The sequence below is a fragment of the Ammospiza nelsoni genome, chromosome 9, assembly GCF_027579445.1.
Source record: "Ammospiza nelsoni isolate bAmmNel1 chromosome 9, bAmmNel1.pri, whole genome shotgun sequence".
NCBI classification, from domain to species: Eukaryota; Metazoa; Chordata; class Aves; order Passeriformes; family Passerellidae; genus Ammospiza; species Ammospiza nelsoni.
The window spans coordinates 19,592,030-19,611,022 of NC_080641.1; the positions used below are offsets into that span (position 1 = coordinate 19,592,030).

The 18,993-nt window shown below is 37.3% G+C and overlaps 1 protein-coding gene across 1 annotated transcript in view; it reads left to right on the forward strand.

Moving 5' to 3' along the window:
- Positions 1–18,993, forward strand: part of BCAR3 (BCAR3 adaptor protein, NSP family member) — a 73,642-nt gene that overhangs the window by 1,854 nt on the left and 52,795 nt on the right. Inside the window, exons 2-3 of the mRNA XM_059478428.1 lie at positions 10,217–10,331; positions 11,889–12,003. Coding sequence (XP_059334411.1) covers positions 10,245–10,331; positions 11,889–12,003 — 202 coding nt within the window. The 5' untranslated portion in view covers positions 10,217–10,244. The remainder of the gene's footprint in view (positions 1–10,216; positions 10,332–11,888; positions 12,004–18,993) is intronic.

Below are 18,993 nucleotides of genomic sequence, written 5' to 3' on the forward strand. Positions count from 1 at the left end.
TGCGAAACCTGCCATGTGGGTGCAGAATGAAGCACAACTTGAGAGCACATTTGTCTGTTGATCATGATTTAGCAAACACACCTGTGATGTAATTTTTTGTGATTTCTGCTGCCAGTTTGATTTTTATCACAAATCAATTTTGGTACATTAGAAAGCACTCAAATCCTAGAGTTAATTAGTCATGTGAATACCTCAGCCTTGAAAGAAAAATAAACTGTGTTATTTGTAGAACACAAATTTATAGAATTTCTTGAAAGATAGACCTAAGTTAACTGTAAAGTTTCAAACAGCAGAAGGCAAATAAAAAGAATTTTTTTTAATTGAGGATTTTTTTCAGATGTTATGTGTCTCAGAGCAGCCTTATTAAAAAATATGGCAGTCCTCCTATTTCCTTCCTATTCTGAAGGATAGAAGAGCTGAAGAGGAATGTATTAAATGATAAAACATTTTGGAAACCCACTGCAGTAATTAGGAGTTATAGAACTCGCGATAAGCCATGGTCCTGGATCTGCACTTAAAAAATAAAAATCCACTGTGCAGGGGCACAGTTTTGTGTTTCCACTAAAATAGGACCATTTCATGTATCCAGTTTAGCATCTGACCACACAAATGGTAGATTTGGTGTGATGGAGGTGAGGAACTTCTGTGTTGATCTGGCTAAGGAATTGAAAGGAGCAGGACTGGAATGTTGAAGTTGGATCAGTCCACAGTAAAATGTTAGCTTAGAATCACAGATGTAAACCCCTTCTTTCGTCATCCCTTCTACCCACAGAGAGCTTAGCATGCTAGCTTTAATCAGATTTCTGATTATATGGCGTATGTATTTACAGTCTGTTACTGCTGGGTGCATTATAGGCTCTGGCTGTTCAAGCTGAGAAGCAGCTGTGGAGTCTTTTCAACAGTGAATACTGGCTCAGTTTCAGCACTGAACTGACACACTGCTTGTGCAGGTAGGATGAACTCCCATCTAGCTACAAAATACCACACAGACACACAGAAAGAGAAAAGATTTACTAGACAGGAGTGACCAACCTTTTCTATTTAAGTGTTTGATTATCTTCGTTCTATTTATTCATTTGAGTCTGATCACATAAATACTGTTACAGTTAGCTGTAGCCTTCAAAAGATCTGCTAAGTTGCTTGTACTGAGTGTATTTGGAGATTTGTACTAGTCTTTTCTGGTGACCTGCTGGGTTCATTAATACTTGATCACCAGATTGCTGTCATATCACCTGCATTAAGCACAAACATTTGCCATTTCTGGGAATCAGAAAACATACACAGTAGATTCATTTTAACTTTAGACCAATGGCAGGAGAATGTACAATGACAAATCTGGCTGTAGGGATAGGATTCTGCCCATGCACTGGGCCAAGTACTGTTAAAATCTGCAAGAGCAAAGTGACACTTCAGAATTGTTTGAACTAATTTGTACTTGTGGAGCAGCTTTGTGCCACATCTGCATTCTGTGTGCAATGCAAGAACATTTGCATGAATGGACCAGAAGTCTCTTCCTAGGACAAACTTTTGCTTATAGAAGTGTTGTAAGAATGTAAGTGTACAGGGATATTTACTACCACAGCTGCTAGTAATTCATCCTGTAAGAATTTTCAGAGATCTTGATTATGTCTGTCTTTGTTTTCAATAGTTTTTTATTTGTTGTTTTATCTCCATAGACCATCTTTTAAACTCATTTATCTTTTTGCTATCCAGGACATGAGTGACATCATGTTCCCAATTGAATAAGATTGTGTGAAAAACCGCTGCTTCTGTTTTAGAACTTTGGCTTACTAATTAAGACTATGTTGATGTTATGAAATGGAGAAAGTTACACTCCTGTATGTAAGGGAAATAAACAAGGTGGTTCGTCTATGCCTTCCATAAGCTGTATATAAAGAATGATGAACCAGTGTCTTAGTTGTTTCTTGTAAGCTACTGGTGATAATATTGACATCCCACCAAGTAAAAATACCCAGTTTGAAGTCTTACATAAAGATAAAGTAGCTTGATGTCTGTGGCATTTTTTGTGAGATGTCTGGCATGAAAATCTGCTATGTGGTTGCTGAGTCAGTATGTATTTAACTCCTGATGGGTACTTTGTAGACTATTTATCTTTACACAAACATTGGCCGGAACAGCATATACAAGTTGAGTAATGTTTTGTATTTGTTTCTCTGTAGTCTGCAACAGATTTGCTAAATGTTGGATGGGCATAAAAATCCATGTTAGAAGTATCCCTCCAGTGCCTAGACTGCCAACAATATTTATGCTAATGGTTTCTTTTCAAAGAATGTAATATCCTTACATCCTTCGCAACAACTTCTCAAAATCTCACCAGAAATATATTGGACTTATATTGGAATTTGAACAAGGAAACATGAAGCAAATCAGGGACTAAAATAAATGAATTAGAGCACTGATAGCTGTTCAGCATATTACGTGATACTGCATATTCCTACTAGCTCTGTCTGCTCTGAGCTATTCTGGTAAACCACTCCTCTAGGTTCTGGCTGAACAGCATGTGTAATGTCTGTGACAGTCTGAGCCTTGGAGATGGAATTGGGTGAACAGAGTAGTCTATTCAGATAAGTGTAGGGAACTCATTCACATGGAAATCATTCCTGGCACTGTCGAAACAAAGTATGAGTGAAAGAGGAAACAAAAAGGAGCCACGGCGAGCTGCACTCCCAGCAGCAGTAAATCAGCAGAGCTTCATTGTTCACCATAAATGTAAGTTACTTTACATCACATCAGTCTCACCCACAGTTTTAAGAGATGGTGGTGACACACATAGTCCTGCAGTAAAAGATTGCTTTAGATTAATTTGAAATCTGATTCTCAGCTATGTGTAGAAACCATGTTATACCAGTGTAACAGCAAGCTTTAAAGTGAAATTATTTTCACCTTCCTTAAAAGCCCATAGATTTTTTTTATTGTACTGAAAAGTTGGATGAGACTTAGTTTAATTAAGTAAAGGGTAGAAAAAGTGCAGAGCTAGCTAGTACCAGCAAAAACCTTGCATGATACTTAGGAAATTTGTATGCTTCTGAATTTTGTTGTGTCAGATGTGCTTCCACTAGGAGGAGTTGTCATCATATCCTTACCCTACGAGATTATCAGACTTGTGCTTTAATTTAACTCGTTTGATGAAAATGTGATAGTTCACAATGTAACTAGAAACAATCTATAAAGTTCACCTATGTCTACCTAGCTTGTAGTACACAAACTTCTAATTGGTGGCAATATAAATATGAAAAAAGCTTGTAGCTTATGGTATCCCACAAGCAAACTTATGTTTGTCATTTTCGTTGTGGCAAAAATTAAGTGGATTTCTGAAAGATTACAATTCATTTTAAATTTTAAGTTTTCCATAGAACTTTGAGAATTTCAGAGTCTTAAATTATGTTTTAATAGTTACAGTTAGGGGAAAAGCTTGAAATGAAATTCCAAGGAAGAGGAAAGAAGAGTAAAAGTTAAATCTTATATGTACACAGTTCTAGGGGTTTTTTTAAAATATATTTTTTGTTTAAAACTTATGTTGTAAATTCTGATTATGACCTTGAAATGTGGTGGTTTAGAAGTTTTGGTGGGACATTCTTTCATTTGTATTTTAAATTCAATGTAATAGAGCCACTGCTTGAATTTAAGTGCTTGTTTTGATCTGTTTGCAAATGAAGTGTTGCAAGGTAGTGATCTATTTGGTGGTACAGTTTTGCCTTGTTACTGTTTTCCTGTACTCATCTCTTTTCAACAAATCATGAAATATGATTCTAGTAAAATGTGTATTTCGGTCCCTTTTCAGCAATACAACTTCTGCATAGACTCCCATGAGATAAAGAGATAGAGACCTTCATCAAGCCTGTCCTTTCATTAAGAGAGAAAGGGACTGTTTAAGAATACATCAACTTGGTATGCTTAAAAGACTTTCAGATTGTTCTAGAGAAAGAAAAAAACAAACTCAGATTTTAAACCTCTTGGGTGTTACAAAACAGAACTGAAATTTTCCATGCAGCTTCATCATTTCTCGTGTTCAAGGGCCCTGAGTTTTGCAGTGAATCACAAAGCTACAGTGACAGAGCTGCCACTCCCTAGAGAATTACCAATCTTTTTACTGGAGTTGCTCCCAGAACACAGTTGGCCAAAGTAAGGAAGTCTCTGCCTCAGTTGCTTTATTTTGCAGTCCAGGATACATTAGAGGGTTTATGTTTGCATGCAGACTCTGTTCTAGATTGCAGAGGTGTCCATAACATATAGCAGGATTTGACTGGATGCTTAATGTCCCAAATTTTCATTTTGCTGTATAAGCAACTCCTTGCCATTGCTTGCTTTGTGTCAGCACAAGGTTTTTTGTGGATGTATAGTGAAGGAAAGAAGACACCTGAGTTGACTTGAAATAACAGCCTCTCTTCCTGGGCAATTTTCTCTACCAGGTCAAGTCTCTCTCACATCTTCTTTTGTGATTTTCTTGTGTATTTTCTACATGTTATAACAGGGATTTATCAGGGGTACCACCTTGATAATTTTATTTCTTTGCTTCATTTTGTCACACCATCACCACTGTAAGAACATAAGCCTTTTTTTTCATTATATTCTTATGCTTTCTTTTTCCCTCTTCACCCTTGATGCCCTGTACATAAAGTTTCTACATAGGTCATATTCCCATCTATGAAACTTTCTTACTTAGGTAGTTCTTCGCTTATAAGATGTCTTTTCATATAAGTCTAGAGTTGGAATTTGGTTGTGCTTATTATTACACAATGAGTAATTGCTTTTCATGCACAGTTAACCAAAACATCAAGGTTTTGCATAATGTTCCTATCTGAAAAAAAGAATGGAGATCATTTACTTGTGATATCATCCAGTTTATGTGCAATGTATCAAGCTCTGTTCCTGTGAATACAGAGAGGAAGGAATTTTTGGTCCTGGTTTCCAACTCCTTTTAGCCCCAGTCTTTGGCTCAGTAAGTGCTTTCTCTGGACTGACCAGCCCATAGCACCAGTATTTGTTTAATCAGTGTCTGACACTTTGGTTCTGCTGGCGGATTGCTTTTCAGATATTTCTGCTGCTTTTGTCTCTTTCCCCATCTTGGAGGTGCCCTTTCCTTTTTGTTAGCAGAAAAGATGGACTTGGCTTTATTACAGACTTTACTAAGTTGCATTACCAGCATTACCAGCCTACAGCTCCATTAGGTTAGGAGAACCTTGTTCAATTCTTAACTGCAAAATTTATTTAAGGCAGTAGGTTAGAACAAGTGTCATTGAAATTGTGGCAAATTACCATTACTGTAGGGACAAATCTCAGAGAAGAAAGTTACTTTTCTCAATAAAATTTTAACATTTCTGTGGAGATGAGGCAAGCTTTGGGGTCATTGATTGATACTTTCTGGCTTTCCCACTCTGCCTTTAGTTTTCCTTTTATAAAACAGTTATTTTTTGAGATTTTTCCAAAATACATAGATTTACTGTCTTAAATTGTAAATCTGTATTGTATTTTCAAAAATTAACTGTACTACTTACAGTATTTCTTACACTTGGCAAGTTGTTTAAAGAAGAGAGGGAAGAAATAGAATTATGACCTGGTCTGCAAAAGAAGAGGTAGATTTTTTGTATTATGGTGGTAAGATCTCTGAGATGTGACATCACAAGCTTCATGACCACTTCCAATTCTTAAATTTTTAAAATATTTTTAAATTTTTCATTCTACAGTATTCAGAAACTGGCACAAAAATGACAGAAAATTCCTGCCACTTGAACATGCATCACAATACAACATTCCTGAATGAATTGCTTAGTTAAGCACATATAGCTGTGATGAGCAAAGGGAACAGACCTTTGCTCAGTGTTATTACTCAGTGCCACAACACAGGACCTGAGGTGTGCATGATGTTGCATGGAAAGGTCAGATTTATTGAGGCTGTAATTTAGAGGTTTTGTTGATTTCATTAATGACAGAAAAAGATAAAGGTACATCTGAAGTGGAAGTGCATTGCAATCTATCTGAAACCAAAACTGATGGGCCTTTCATTCAAGTTAGGAAAGCATGCCAAGTTCAAGTGATTAAAAACCTTAAGCAAACTTACTTGGGCAAGTGTCCAGTAAATCAATTCATTATAATAAATTATTTTGTCAAAGCAGGAGGATAGTTTTAATTTGGAAATACAATCCAAGTCAATTTTGCTGAAAGAGAAAAGGCGCAATAAGGGAAATTACTTTCCAGATGAGATGAAATTGCTGGCTCTGCTGACTCACATGAGTAATTTTGTTGGGGACAGGATTATACCATGATATGTGGTTTGAGTCATAGTACTGCCTGAATCCCAAAGGGAGACTGAAAAAGGACCATGAATTACTGTGCCTGGAATACTTACTATAATCACATTGTGATTTGGAGTTACTCAATCGTGGTACCTTTGTCATACACACTTTTTAAAAATTAATGATGCCAATTTGACACAACCATATAAGAAGTAAGAATCTGATATTACATATTACTTACCTTGTATCTGCAATATTACAAGGCAACATCAGTAGCAGCATCTTTTTAATGGGATAGTGTGATAGAGGAAAGAACCAATGACTTATCAGTCTAGTAAAGCATTGGAGTGTGAACAACTGGATCTAAAAGCTACATATAAAATACCTTTCTCTGTGCATTTGCATCATGTGTGCCCCAATATGCATGACTGCACCTGTGACAGAGAATGCAGGAAAGCACTCTGAAAGCAAAAGTTCAGCTCAGTAGATCAGAGAGCTGTGCTAGGAATCTCCCATTATTGCTCATTTCATAACCTTTTAGCAGTAACTTGATTTCATAAAAGCCTCTGAACAGGTGGGGTTCAGAAATAGAATGATACAAACCTAGGTGAGATTTAAATTGTTTCTTTTTATGTGAAAACCCCAGAAATGGTATAAATTATGTGGACAGTTCTGCAAGACCTTCCATGTAAGGAGTCCAGAATAACTTCAGTCTTGAACAGAAGTCTAATTAATAAATAGAAGCAAGTCATGTAGCCTTAGTGGTTCTATCCCAAAAATCTGGTGACCTGACAAAACCTATGATGATCTCTTTTTGCAGGTCCTTAAATGTACAGGAACTGACATTTTTTAGAACAGATAAATAGAAGAGAGATCTTGTATTTCTCTGCAATACATGCTGTCATTTTTATTTTTCTTCCCTTCCTTTCCCTGGAAAGGAAGGATATTAATTTCTTAGTAAGGAAAAAATATGTGCCCAAAATCTGCCACACACTTTGCCAATGTGTTCATAATCATATTTTGCATCTTGAAAACTGTTGTCATTACCTGCCTTAAGGAAAAGTTAATCCTATTTTCAGAGATAAAAATAAATAATGTAAAAATAGAATAATAGGAAACTCCCTCTGCCTACAACCACATCTCATAATGATATATTTAGTGGGTTTTACAATTTGTTTTGCAATTCCATTTTACTCTTAACCTTGATAAGGCTATGAATAGATCTTGAGTCCTGACCACTAGGTTGTACCCTGCATCCAATGAACAGTGTACTATTGGTTAAATAGGAGTTATTTGAATTTATTCACCAAAACTACCATTAGCAGAAAGACCAGAAAGGCAATTAGTTGCCTTGTGAGAGAAAGGGAACTTTTTTCTCCTTCAGCTGTAGGAACAAATTTTTCATTAAAACAAAAAGGATAAGTGTACCAAGGTGTTAGCAAAGACTTAATGGCATGTGAAAGTGTGCCATAATAATACAAAAATAATCCCATTCAAAGGTGTAATTGCAGTGTATTTGAAAGTAAAGCATCTTGTATTTCTTAGTGTCTTATCATACAAGGGCATGAATTTCGTTTTGTATGGGGGTTTGGACAACAGGAGTATTGGTATTTTGGTTTGCATTTATTTGTTGGTTTGGGGGTTGTTTTTGGGTATAAATTAATAACAGCAAACGCAGCTGGCCAAGTAAGATTAGATAGCCAAAGTTTATCAGTGTATTGTTAAAGAGAATGCTGCTCTATGGAAATTCTAGGATTCCTTTCATGCTTAGTGCAAAATTTTTCTTTGTTCTGGGATGATAAGTGTGATGACTTCTACCAATTACTGTAAATTTAAAAATTGTTATGTACTAATATGGAATCCTAAGCATTCACAATTAAATATAAAATATGTGATCTTAAAAATACATATTCTTACTGAAGTTGCTAAACTGTTTTGAAAAAGGGTCTTTTATGACAACAAATTTGAAGTGTCTTACTTTAAAATGTATGAACCAGAAAAGAGGTATTTGTCCATGGTTTTATTTATGTTTTAGCCAACCAGCTGTGGTTTTCCTTTTATCTCTCTGAGAATCATGTGCCCTTCATGCTGACGATCTTGCAATCTGAAAGTACCTGTTTAAAGCAAGCCATAAATGAAAGATGTCAGGGGCTGAGCTTGTCCTCGCCTCACATAAGAATGTTCTCTGTGGCTTTCACATTCCTCAAGGAAATTCTTTTGTGGTGTGTCAATTAAATGTGTGGATTTTCTGGTCAATGTTACTCCACAAAATACTCCTAGTTACTGGAATGCCACAGTTCTTTAGATGCATACCCATTACCCATAGCCTGCAATACTTTCACGATAATGAAAAATCTTCAATAAAGCAAATAATATAACGCAGTATTCCAATGGATAATAGAGGGATTTCACAATGTGACTTGCAAATTAGCATTTTTGTTCTTTAACAGTCTATGAAGTGACAAATTCCAGAATTACAGCTTCCATAGTATAACTGTGTATGTGTCTCTGAAGTGCTTTTTTCCAAGGTTGAGTACTGAGGTAAAATTCACAGACATCCAAAACATTTCATATATTGCTAACTGTTGCTGTTCGAACTGAAATGCTTTTCAAACATTTCTAGGAATGTATTGTCCACTGATACAATTAATACTGCTACTGTAGCCTACCTTTCTGCAGAACGGTATTTTTACGTTTGCAATTTTTATTTTAAAAAAAGAAGAAAGACATCAAAGCTTTTCTAGTGTTCCAAGAATTATGAAAATGCTAAATGACTTGCCCCATCTCACAGAAAGCAGCACTGACTCTTTGCTGACCATAACTTGTCTGCCTTTGGGGCAGCTTCTTGTGTGTTGAGAGTAAGCGATATCTTAGAATGTGTGGTTTGTAGCTGAAAAGTCATAATTACAGGCAGTTTATCCAGAGCTAATGAGCAACTACTTCTTCTCAAGTATAGATGAGAGAAAGATCTTCAACTAAAAATAAAATGAAATAACATAACAAAAATATACAATTCAATGCACTAGCTGTCTGAACGCGAGCATTTCCTGCTTCTGGCATCAGTGTTCGGACAAAAAATGTTCAGCCAGCCAGTTACAGATTTAGAATTGGGCATTCTTGAATTGATTTAGGCTATGCTCAAACTTGCACATAGACATGTCTTCAGAAATGCAGCAATTCTTGGAAGCTTAAGTATTTGTCTGTGCAGATCTTGCATAACTGCATGCATGGAGCAGTGATAACAAGAGAGTATTTTGTCTTTTATCTTCTGATGTCCATCACATGCCCATCTTAATGTCTATCTTTTATTTCATCTTAGCAACTGGGGAAAAAAGTAATGAAAAATATTTTCATTTACAGATAACTCAAATTCAAATGACATAATGAGAACAAACTGTAAAAGTCTTTCAGTTGCTTTTTTCCTTAGAAATATTCTGTGACAGGTTGACTTTAGCTATGTCCCCACCTTGGACAAACACCCACCACAGAATCTTAGTCATTTTGACTGTCTTACAGAGAATGCAGTTTCATTCACACCCTTCATATTCTTACAGAAAACATTGTTCCTTTTGCCATTCCTCTTCATTTAATGTCTTCTTCATGTGTCATACATGTAAGAAGAATGACATTGCCACTGAATGAGTACTGAGAAACATTCTTTGAATACAAACGCTGAGTGTATTTTAATTGATACTGCAGCCTCAAGTGACTCTGTTGATTCATCTAAGAGATTATTTCAGCTGCAAGAACTAAACAAAATATAGTATTCAACATTCCCTGCTTGTATGAGGATTGCAATGAAACAGTGGATTAAAGGTAAAAATCTTAATGCGCCGATAGCTACCTCTTACCCTGCAGCCAAAAAATGGCCATAATAGTGGAACTTGCATTTGTGAAGTGCTTTCTGAGTTCAGTTTAACATTCCTAAGCAATGTTATTTGTAATTTGGTTTTGTTTTTCAGAGTCATAGGCATTGGGAAGGAATAGATAATGAAGTATCTACCCATTTCGAACTGGCTGGCCCAGCTTGGACTTGCAGAATATTGCATGCTCTTTGAACAATATGATGGCATAGAGGTGAGAATTGTCCTTTTTCAATAAAATTCTTGAGAAAATATTAAGATCTTTAAAGCTACTAAAAAAACCCTAACCAAAATGTGCCTATAAAAGTTTCAGTTGTGTTACCCTAAGCATCTGCTGTTCAGTACTGGAGTTCTCAACAATCTTAGTTGTGTTCCTTCTTACAACCTTTTTGCTGAAGTCTGAAGAGCAAGCATATTGCATTTTTAGTCCTCTGTTGTCTTTATTGGAGGATGATTTTGGGATTTGGAAGATATTGAGTCTTTGAGAAAACCAGTGGGACCCTTTGTCACTGTTGCCAAAGCTGAAAAATCATTTCTACTGACATGTGAATTCAACATTAGTACCAGCTTTTGCATTTGGGCAAACCAAAAAAGGAATAAATTAGAAGTAAGAATTATGCAGCTCTCTACTTTCATGTTATTAGTTACATATGAGTTACCATTTGAGAAAGAATATTACATTCCCAGGCATGACTTTCGGTCTCCAACAGTGAGAACTTTTTTTTCTTTTAAAACAGTATGAGCTAGTGGCCTAAGAAATTGAGGCATTCAGTAATTTGACCATTACTCAGTCTAAAGCAAATAATGTCAGGCTTTTGAAGCAGTTTTAGTTTGAAAGAAAGATTTTTAAATTACAGTTTCAGAAATAGTGGTTCACGCTAGAAATTCTGCGTCAATTGTCTTATTATTTACACAGTGAATCAATCTCATTTTGTGTTTTGGGATCTGAATTGCAAATCTCCATTAGAAAAAGCTACTTCCAGTAACATGACTTGCTAGTAACAGAATACTGTATATTCTATGTACCTCTCTTTATCTTATTTACAGTGAAAATACAGAACAGTAAAAATATTAAGAAATGTATTTTGATATATTTTCTATTTGCTCTGAAAGTTTTCATCATCAAGTGAAGTTTTGTACCCACTTATAAATGGACATCAAATTGAAATTCTGTACTTCTTTGTAAATAATGTCTGGAGTTATTCAGCAGCATATTTTGAAAGTAAAATAGCAATAAGTTTTTGTAGAGAGTGGATTAAAGAGAACAGTTCAGGTTTAATTACTCAAATGCATTATATGAAAATTCTTGTTCTTCAAAACAGTGTCACAACTTATTTTATCTATTATTACAGTGAATATCCTCTCCATTATACAAAAGATTCCTTTCTAAAATCATTATTCCTATCAGTTCATGCTGAGATTTATCTTCCTTCATTAATTAATGCAATGGGAATACTAGTACTTTGGGGATTTTTCTTTTTTTTTTTTTTACTCAAAGGACTCATAGTTTCCAGGAACTCTGCAGCTAAGCTGACCAGAGTTGTTTTGATAAAAAACCGAGAGACAAGGACTTAATGTTTTAAAAGTAAAATGCCTTATTCCTACCATGATGTACCTTATCATGACAAGGGGCCTTCATATAAAATATGAATATACTCACATTTGCTGTTAGGTAACTTATGGTACCAGAAACAGCAAACATATCTGAAAGACATTTGAATTCTCCAGTATTAACAGTATAATATTTTCCTTATTCTGGCATTTGCCACAGGACTTATTCCATCTTACAGAAGTTGATCTTAGAAAACTGGGAATTGAAAATCAAGGCCACCGAACACACCTCATTTCCAATATCCTGCTGCTTCAGCAGGTAAAACACAAGAGAGGTAAGAGTTCTGTGCTGTCTCCTAAAGATTGAGGAATGAGCTAAGGCAACCCGAGCTTCCCTGCCCCAAAGGATGATAAACAAATACCCTGATCCAGCCTGGGATACTGCTCTGAATGCAGATCACAGGGGGACTTTACACAGACAATAAGAGGAATTGTTAAACATTAGTTTAACAAAAATCAAACATCCACATTTTGGCATGGATTTACAAAATAATATACCCTGTATTTTTAATAAAAGTTGTCATTTAGAAAAGGTTTCACTTTTATTTCCATTTCTATTGCTCTCACAATCTTCATCTTAACAAAACACAGTAATGTTTACATACCATAATTGGCGGAAGTCTGAGTCACAAATATCTTCCTCATTTGGAAAGATCACATCAGAAGGTCTAAACCCAGGTAATTTGTGTACATCCCACCTCATCCCTGCTGAGGAGAGGATGAGTGCTTGCACAGTTCTGACCCTTCTTTTCCATTAGGGACTTTGCTGTGAATTAAGACTTGATCACTGCATCATTTGTTGTTTTTATCAGCTCAGTATCAAAATTCAACTCAAATTCATGAGAGCTGGAACAAGCCCTGTAAGACATTCTAGACTGAGTAGAAGGGTATAGTGAGAAGTTATTCAGCTATGACTTGTATTGGGTATTTTGAGAATTGTTCACAAGATAATGAGATATAAATATTGTGTGTTCTCTCCAGTAATTCTTCAGATCACTGCCAAAGGTTTTTGCAAATTTAATGTGAAGCACTTAGTTATTTGGCTAACAGTCCTGCTGTTACATTCTCTTGGTCAAGATAAGACTTCTGGACCATGTGTAGAAATTGATTAATCATAAAATGTGTTTAGCTACTGAAGTTCTTAGTAGGAGCTAGAACTGATTGTGTACAAGTAGGTCACTGTATTTCCTCAATGTTTTCTGACAAGTTCAATATTGATTTAACAATTACACAATTTCTACAGCTCATAGGTTTGGCTGTCTTAAAATATGAATGTAAATATGACGTTTTTGTAACTGCTACTGTGAACAGATTAGGAAATTATTTCAGTTGATGATTGCAGTGAAACTGGATGTGTTTCAATTGGTATCTGGTTTTGTGTGCGTTGGGACTGTGTTTTGTAATCTTTTCAGGTACTGAAGTGTGGAATATATTACAGTTGTCAATGCAGCATTGTTTTTCAGGGCTGGTTTACAGGTTTTCAATGCAGCACTACACTTTTCAAACTGTCATTGACAGGGTAAATTGATTTGTAGATAGTTATGCAACATTTCATTCAACTCAACAGAATGTTCCAACACATGATTGTTCAGCTTCAGATATGTTAAGCCTACATCAAATCCTGATGTATTGCTGATGACTTCAGTGAATATGAATTTGAGTCAAAATTTTTCCTTTTAAAATGATGTGTGTATATAATTTTTTTCCCTCCCCAGACGCAGATTTTGCAAGGTGACAGCATGATGCCATTTTGGTTTTGTTTTTTCTTTTGGCAGTTAATTGCTAGGACTCTTTAAGCTAAATTCTAGTAAAATTAGTGCTGGTTCATATTTTTATGGGCATTTATCTTGAGCAATGTCTCCATTCACTGTTGGGTTTTGGCTAATGATAATTAAATGTATAATTGAATTATGTGCTTGAAAAAAATACAGACACAATAATCTCCAAGTTCTGTTTACACTAGGGTATTTGCATCCTCAGTTTCATTGCCTATTGTATTAAGGATTTCTGGGAAGGTTGAAAACAGATCAGCTCAGTCAGTCATACATGAGTGCAGACTGGTTTGTTTTCACAGTAGGGACTAATGGTTGTTATCTGGTCTTCAGCCTATTATGACACAGTTTTGTTTTGTGTCTGTCTTTGACAGAATGCTGTGTCTAGTAGCAAAGTGCCTAATCAGTTACACTTGTTTCCCGACACTGAACTTTGCTGTAGTCAGACATGAGAGAAAATTTCTAAAATTTTCAATTCTAGTAATTAAATGCTAATGTCCTACTAATGTACTTACTTGGATCAGAGCAAAGGCGATCTTCTCTGTGTGTGTTATTTTGAGCTCTAAACAGCAACATTGTATTTGATGCTGGTTCAACAGTTTCCAGAGAGTGCTTCAAGTGATAAGTCACTTCTAGCAAGTAAGCATTTTCACAGGGCTAAAAGTGACATTAAATTTTGGGAGTATTTGTGAAAATATTTTCCTGTTTTCTAAAATATCTTGATTCTGAAATGACTTTGAACAGGACATGTCTCAGTGCATTTGGATTCCATTTGATTCATCCTGTCTAACTCTAGCAACTTGGGCTGGGTTTCCACAGTAATTAATACCAAGATCTGTGCATTGACATAATGCCCAGCAACACATTAGAGCTGGATGAAACATGTGCAAATGATCACATATCTGTTGAATTAGGCTGAGTACACAATACAAAGGTCACTGGCTTGATGCTTTTATGCCATCTTTATGGCAGTCAGTGATAGGGAAGTGAGTGGGGCAACTGATTTTTGAGTGCCATTAGCTAATCAGTAGGAAAATAAATATTCAAAATTGTTACACCACTTCAGCCCAGCAAAATAATAGTGGATCAGTGATTTGAATAATGGGGCTCTGATATTTTTGATCTGAACCAGAAAACTTAAATGCTGCTGTACCGTGGACTGTAATTGAAGCTACACATTCTAGTGCTTTTGCTCTTTGAAACATTACAAGTGCAGCCAGAGTGCTTTGGGGCAGTGCTATGTAGTGTCAACCTGTCAGATTCCAACCTCATGCTAAAGCATGCTGGTAACTTTGCCAACAGAGAGAGAGGAAGCTTTGAACAGTTTGATCTGCATGACAGAGGTGGCATTGCTACCTGTGTGGTCTGTTTTGCTCCTACTGAGAGACACAAGGATTTGGAGTTTTTTGCTTTCTCTGTTTGGGAAAGTCAGTAATGTAAATGCTGTTACAGAGTTGTTAACAAACACCTCTGACAGTACTATTTCATCTACTGAAAGTTCCAAATTTGCTTACTGGTGCTTTCTCACACTGTTTATTCTTGCCCCTACATCAGTAATGTTTGAAATGAAAACCATCTGTCACGGGCAAGGAGAGGCTGGTAATTTCCCTGTATCTGAGACTTTTTACAGAAACATGGAGTAACAGAAACTCGGAGTGAGTCTTAGATCCCCAGTAACAGTTCCACCACTGCTAAAAGCAAAGAGGAAAACAGGCCCTCTGGTAAAAAGGAACCCAAAAGACCTTGACCACCTTCTTTCCAGTTTAAGGTATCATTTACCAAAACTAGTCAATAAAAAAAAACTGGATTTAGTGCCATTTTACCAGTGTATTTTGAACTTTTGAAACAGGTCTGTCTAATAAATGCCAGCACAAGTTGCTTCACATGATTTTCAATACCAAATTTAAAGAGGGGGAAAGGGACACAACATATTATTGCCACAGAATCTGTGTGGTTTATTTTTAATAATTTTTTAATTACTAATTATGTTTTGTTCAAGATGATTGTTTTCTTGTATTATATCTGACAATGAGTTGATGTAACTCTTGAAACTCTCTTGCTGTACTACAACATTGTTTGCAAAATGATCAGCTATGGGATGTGTCTGCTTGCAAGCTTTTCTGAGGCTGGGGATTGCAAGGTTTCTGAACACCAACTCCTAACAGGTAACTCCTTGGGAGTTTCTGAAGGACCTTGTGTCTCCAGACCCAAGACAGATCAAATAGCAAGAGATCATGTTGGTAGATTAATTATGGAGGTCTGGATGGGTGCTGACTAAACTTGCCTGTTTCAGCTGGCAGCCAGGGAGGACATTAGGAAGTAGAGTTGCCATAGCTCATAGTTTTCAAAATTAATATTGCCAGATTCTGAGAGCTGAAGCATTTTTCAAGTCATATAATCATTTTTATTTGCCACGATGTCTTTGACTAACTTGAAAATTACCAGCAAATAAACTTAATTTCCTAGCCAACAGCTATGATCATTACTTTTTCTATGTGGCATCTGTGGGGAGTCAAGGCTTGAGTGTAGTATTTTGTTTATTTGGGTCCTTTTTATTCTAAGACAAGTCTATAGTAGCAACTGGCTTTGACTTTTGTTTATGAGGGCATCTACATGGACTGTTGTGTGAGCAATCCACACATGCCACGTCCTCATCATGTGTAGCTACTACTGCATTTTATCACTGCAGAGCAGTGCTTTTGGAGTAAATGGGTTTTCTCCTGGCTATGTGAAGAAGACTGGAATTCTGACATTTAAGGACAAATTGAAATTTCCCAGTGAATTCACTTCTTGTGTCCCATTGTTTCCTTTGTTTCTGTAAGCCAAGCACATTTGAAAATGGTCTCAAGAACTGGCAAGTACTCTTATGCCAACTCTTGGCATAATTAAAGCATGCAAGCCATAGCAGCACAGGTCTTGGGACCTGTGTCCCAGTTGTGTTCCTCCTCATTTATCTGTTCAGTTAGCTGCTTTTCTGGGTGTCTTTGCAGGTGGAAAGATGCACCTGTACATACTCCCCTCCTTCAGAAAGCCGAAGTCAAGGGTGGCCACAGGAGGCCCCAGCAATGTGTGATGTATGGCCAGCAGTGGCCAGCACACTGCTGCTTTCTCAGCCTCCCTCAGGGTGGTGTCACCAAGGACACTGCTCCAGTGCTCCTGTCTGTGGCAAGGTGATTCACAGACAGTGTGATGCCATACAGATAAACAGATGGCTCAGGGTATGGCAGGTTAAAATGAATGCTGATGGGGAGGGCTTGACAGAGGTGCTGTACTCCTTTCAGGACATTGATGCTTCCAGACTCCATCCCACAGCTCAGTGAACTCATTTCCAAAGTAGATAGAAAGTATGAAAAATACAAAGCTTTGCAATGAGGAATTTGATCTAGTTTAATCTGGAGTAACTCGCAACCAGTGGGCCTATTGTAGGCAGTCCTGTGAATTTTTCCCTCTTGCATCCTGTAGGCAAATTCTCTTTAACAACTTTGCATCAAGTATGTGCAAGGATGGGTTGTGTAAATTGTTAAATGTGAAGACAAAGACCAATTTTCAGTTTCACCTGAAGACAAAACAAAATTTTAGGAAAAGAATGTAATGACTCATGCAAGTAAGAGTAATCACAGTTTAGGGAGGGCTGCCCAGCTACAATCCCATTACTTAGCATGTAGTCATGCTCCAGAGGAAGTTACTGCCCCTTTTCTGGTTCTTAGTCATTAAAAAATGACAAGCATGACACTATTTCCTATGTAACTACAGTGCCTAAAAATTTCCTGAGTGATTAGAATCAGCCAGTAGGGACAATGTTATGTGTCAACCGATCAGAGGTTTTGGCATGGTTTGAAATGTCTTTCACCTGAACTGTGGAATGTGTGGTTTAGATAGAGGAGCAAGACATTTTCCTTTATTTAATGAGGAAAATAATAGTTTGCACTTGTGTAGCATCTTCCACTTGATAAGCTGATAGAGTACTATACAGTGTTCCCTGTGAAAAATAACTACCAGTGTGATGTATGTTACAAAAATGTTAGTGTATGTCATACAGGAAGTAGGTGGGTCAGAATACTACAACTGAATCTGAAATCCATGCATCTTAACTCCTCTTTCTGTATTCTCACCCTAATGCCATTTTTCTTGCACTGGACATATTGGTGAGGCATTTTGGTGTCCAACATGAGATCACAGTCTGGTGTTCTTTGGTTCCAAATTTTCCGTTTGGGGGAAAACAATTGACAAAAGAACAGAGTGAGGTTTTGGTGTGCAGTTAAGTCTTGTTTTATGTGAAATTAGTTTGAATTTAGATCTTAACTTCAAGGCTCTGTTCAGTGCCAATAGGATGATATTTTTTGTAATTTGTTGAGAGAAAAATATAGAAGTCTGTCTGTCAACATGCCACAAGTAGTGACTTATGTTCCAGCACCAGTGAATGGATCTTTTCGAAATCTGTTGTGTTTCATGTTTACCTCAACTCTTCTGGTTTGGAAGTTGTTGTAAACAGTGTGTGGCAACACCAGCACTGATAATGCTTCCCTACCGCTCATGCCTGCCTTAAGGTACTGGTGTTGCTATGGGAAGGGGAACACCAGTCAGAAGTGCTACTGAGTCTCCTTTACCATAGTGTACTCAATAAATTTAATTTTCTAATCTTCTGGCTCTGTCCCTTACTGAATATTGGAGCACTACTTTCTGCCTTTGTTTTCCTTTCTCTTATTTTACACTAAACTTCATCTTATTTGAGCTTTCTTATGCAAACATTCTACTCATATCTATGAAAATTCCTAGACTTTCCCAAGAATTTTTATCTCCTAACACCGACTTCAGCAACTTATGTGATGGCTAAAGAATCCTGTCTGAGTGTGCCTTGGTTTGTACTAAAGCAAAATCCCTGTGGCTGAGGCAATGGTACAGCTGACGGTGCTCGAGGTAATTAGTTGAAAATGAAGGTTGTATCTATAATTATCTCATTGTTTTGAAGGTATATTTTACAAAAGGAGTGTAGGTGACCATCTGTTCGGCAGGAGCTCCAGAATCTGTACAGCTATTTGACTCTTTATTGTAGAAGATGCGTTTTATCCCACCAACCTGTTGCACGAATAACTTCACGCGGCTTGGTAGTAAGAGGGGGCGCCTACCAACGCAAGTAAATTGTGTGTGTGAAGTACGTAAAAGGCTCTGAATCGCCCGTCAACAGCGTGGGTTTAGCGAACTGTTAATTTTTGCTGTAGTGCTAATTTGAGAGACGCAGTTATGGAGGCGAAGTTGTTAAATCCATGGAAAGGGGCATGGGGAGGGCAGGGCCCGCGGCGGGCTGGTGCTCCGGGGGCTCAGCCCGAGCGGCCCGGAGGGTGTGGCCGGGGCCGAAGCAGCGCCCGGGGCTGCGCAGCGCCCGCAGCCGCCGGAGCCGCCCCCGCCCCAGGTGAGGGGCGCCCGTCAGGGGCTCGTGGGGCGGGCGAGGCACGGAACCGGGCCCGGGCTGTCGCGGACCGGGCAGCGGGCGAT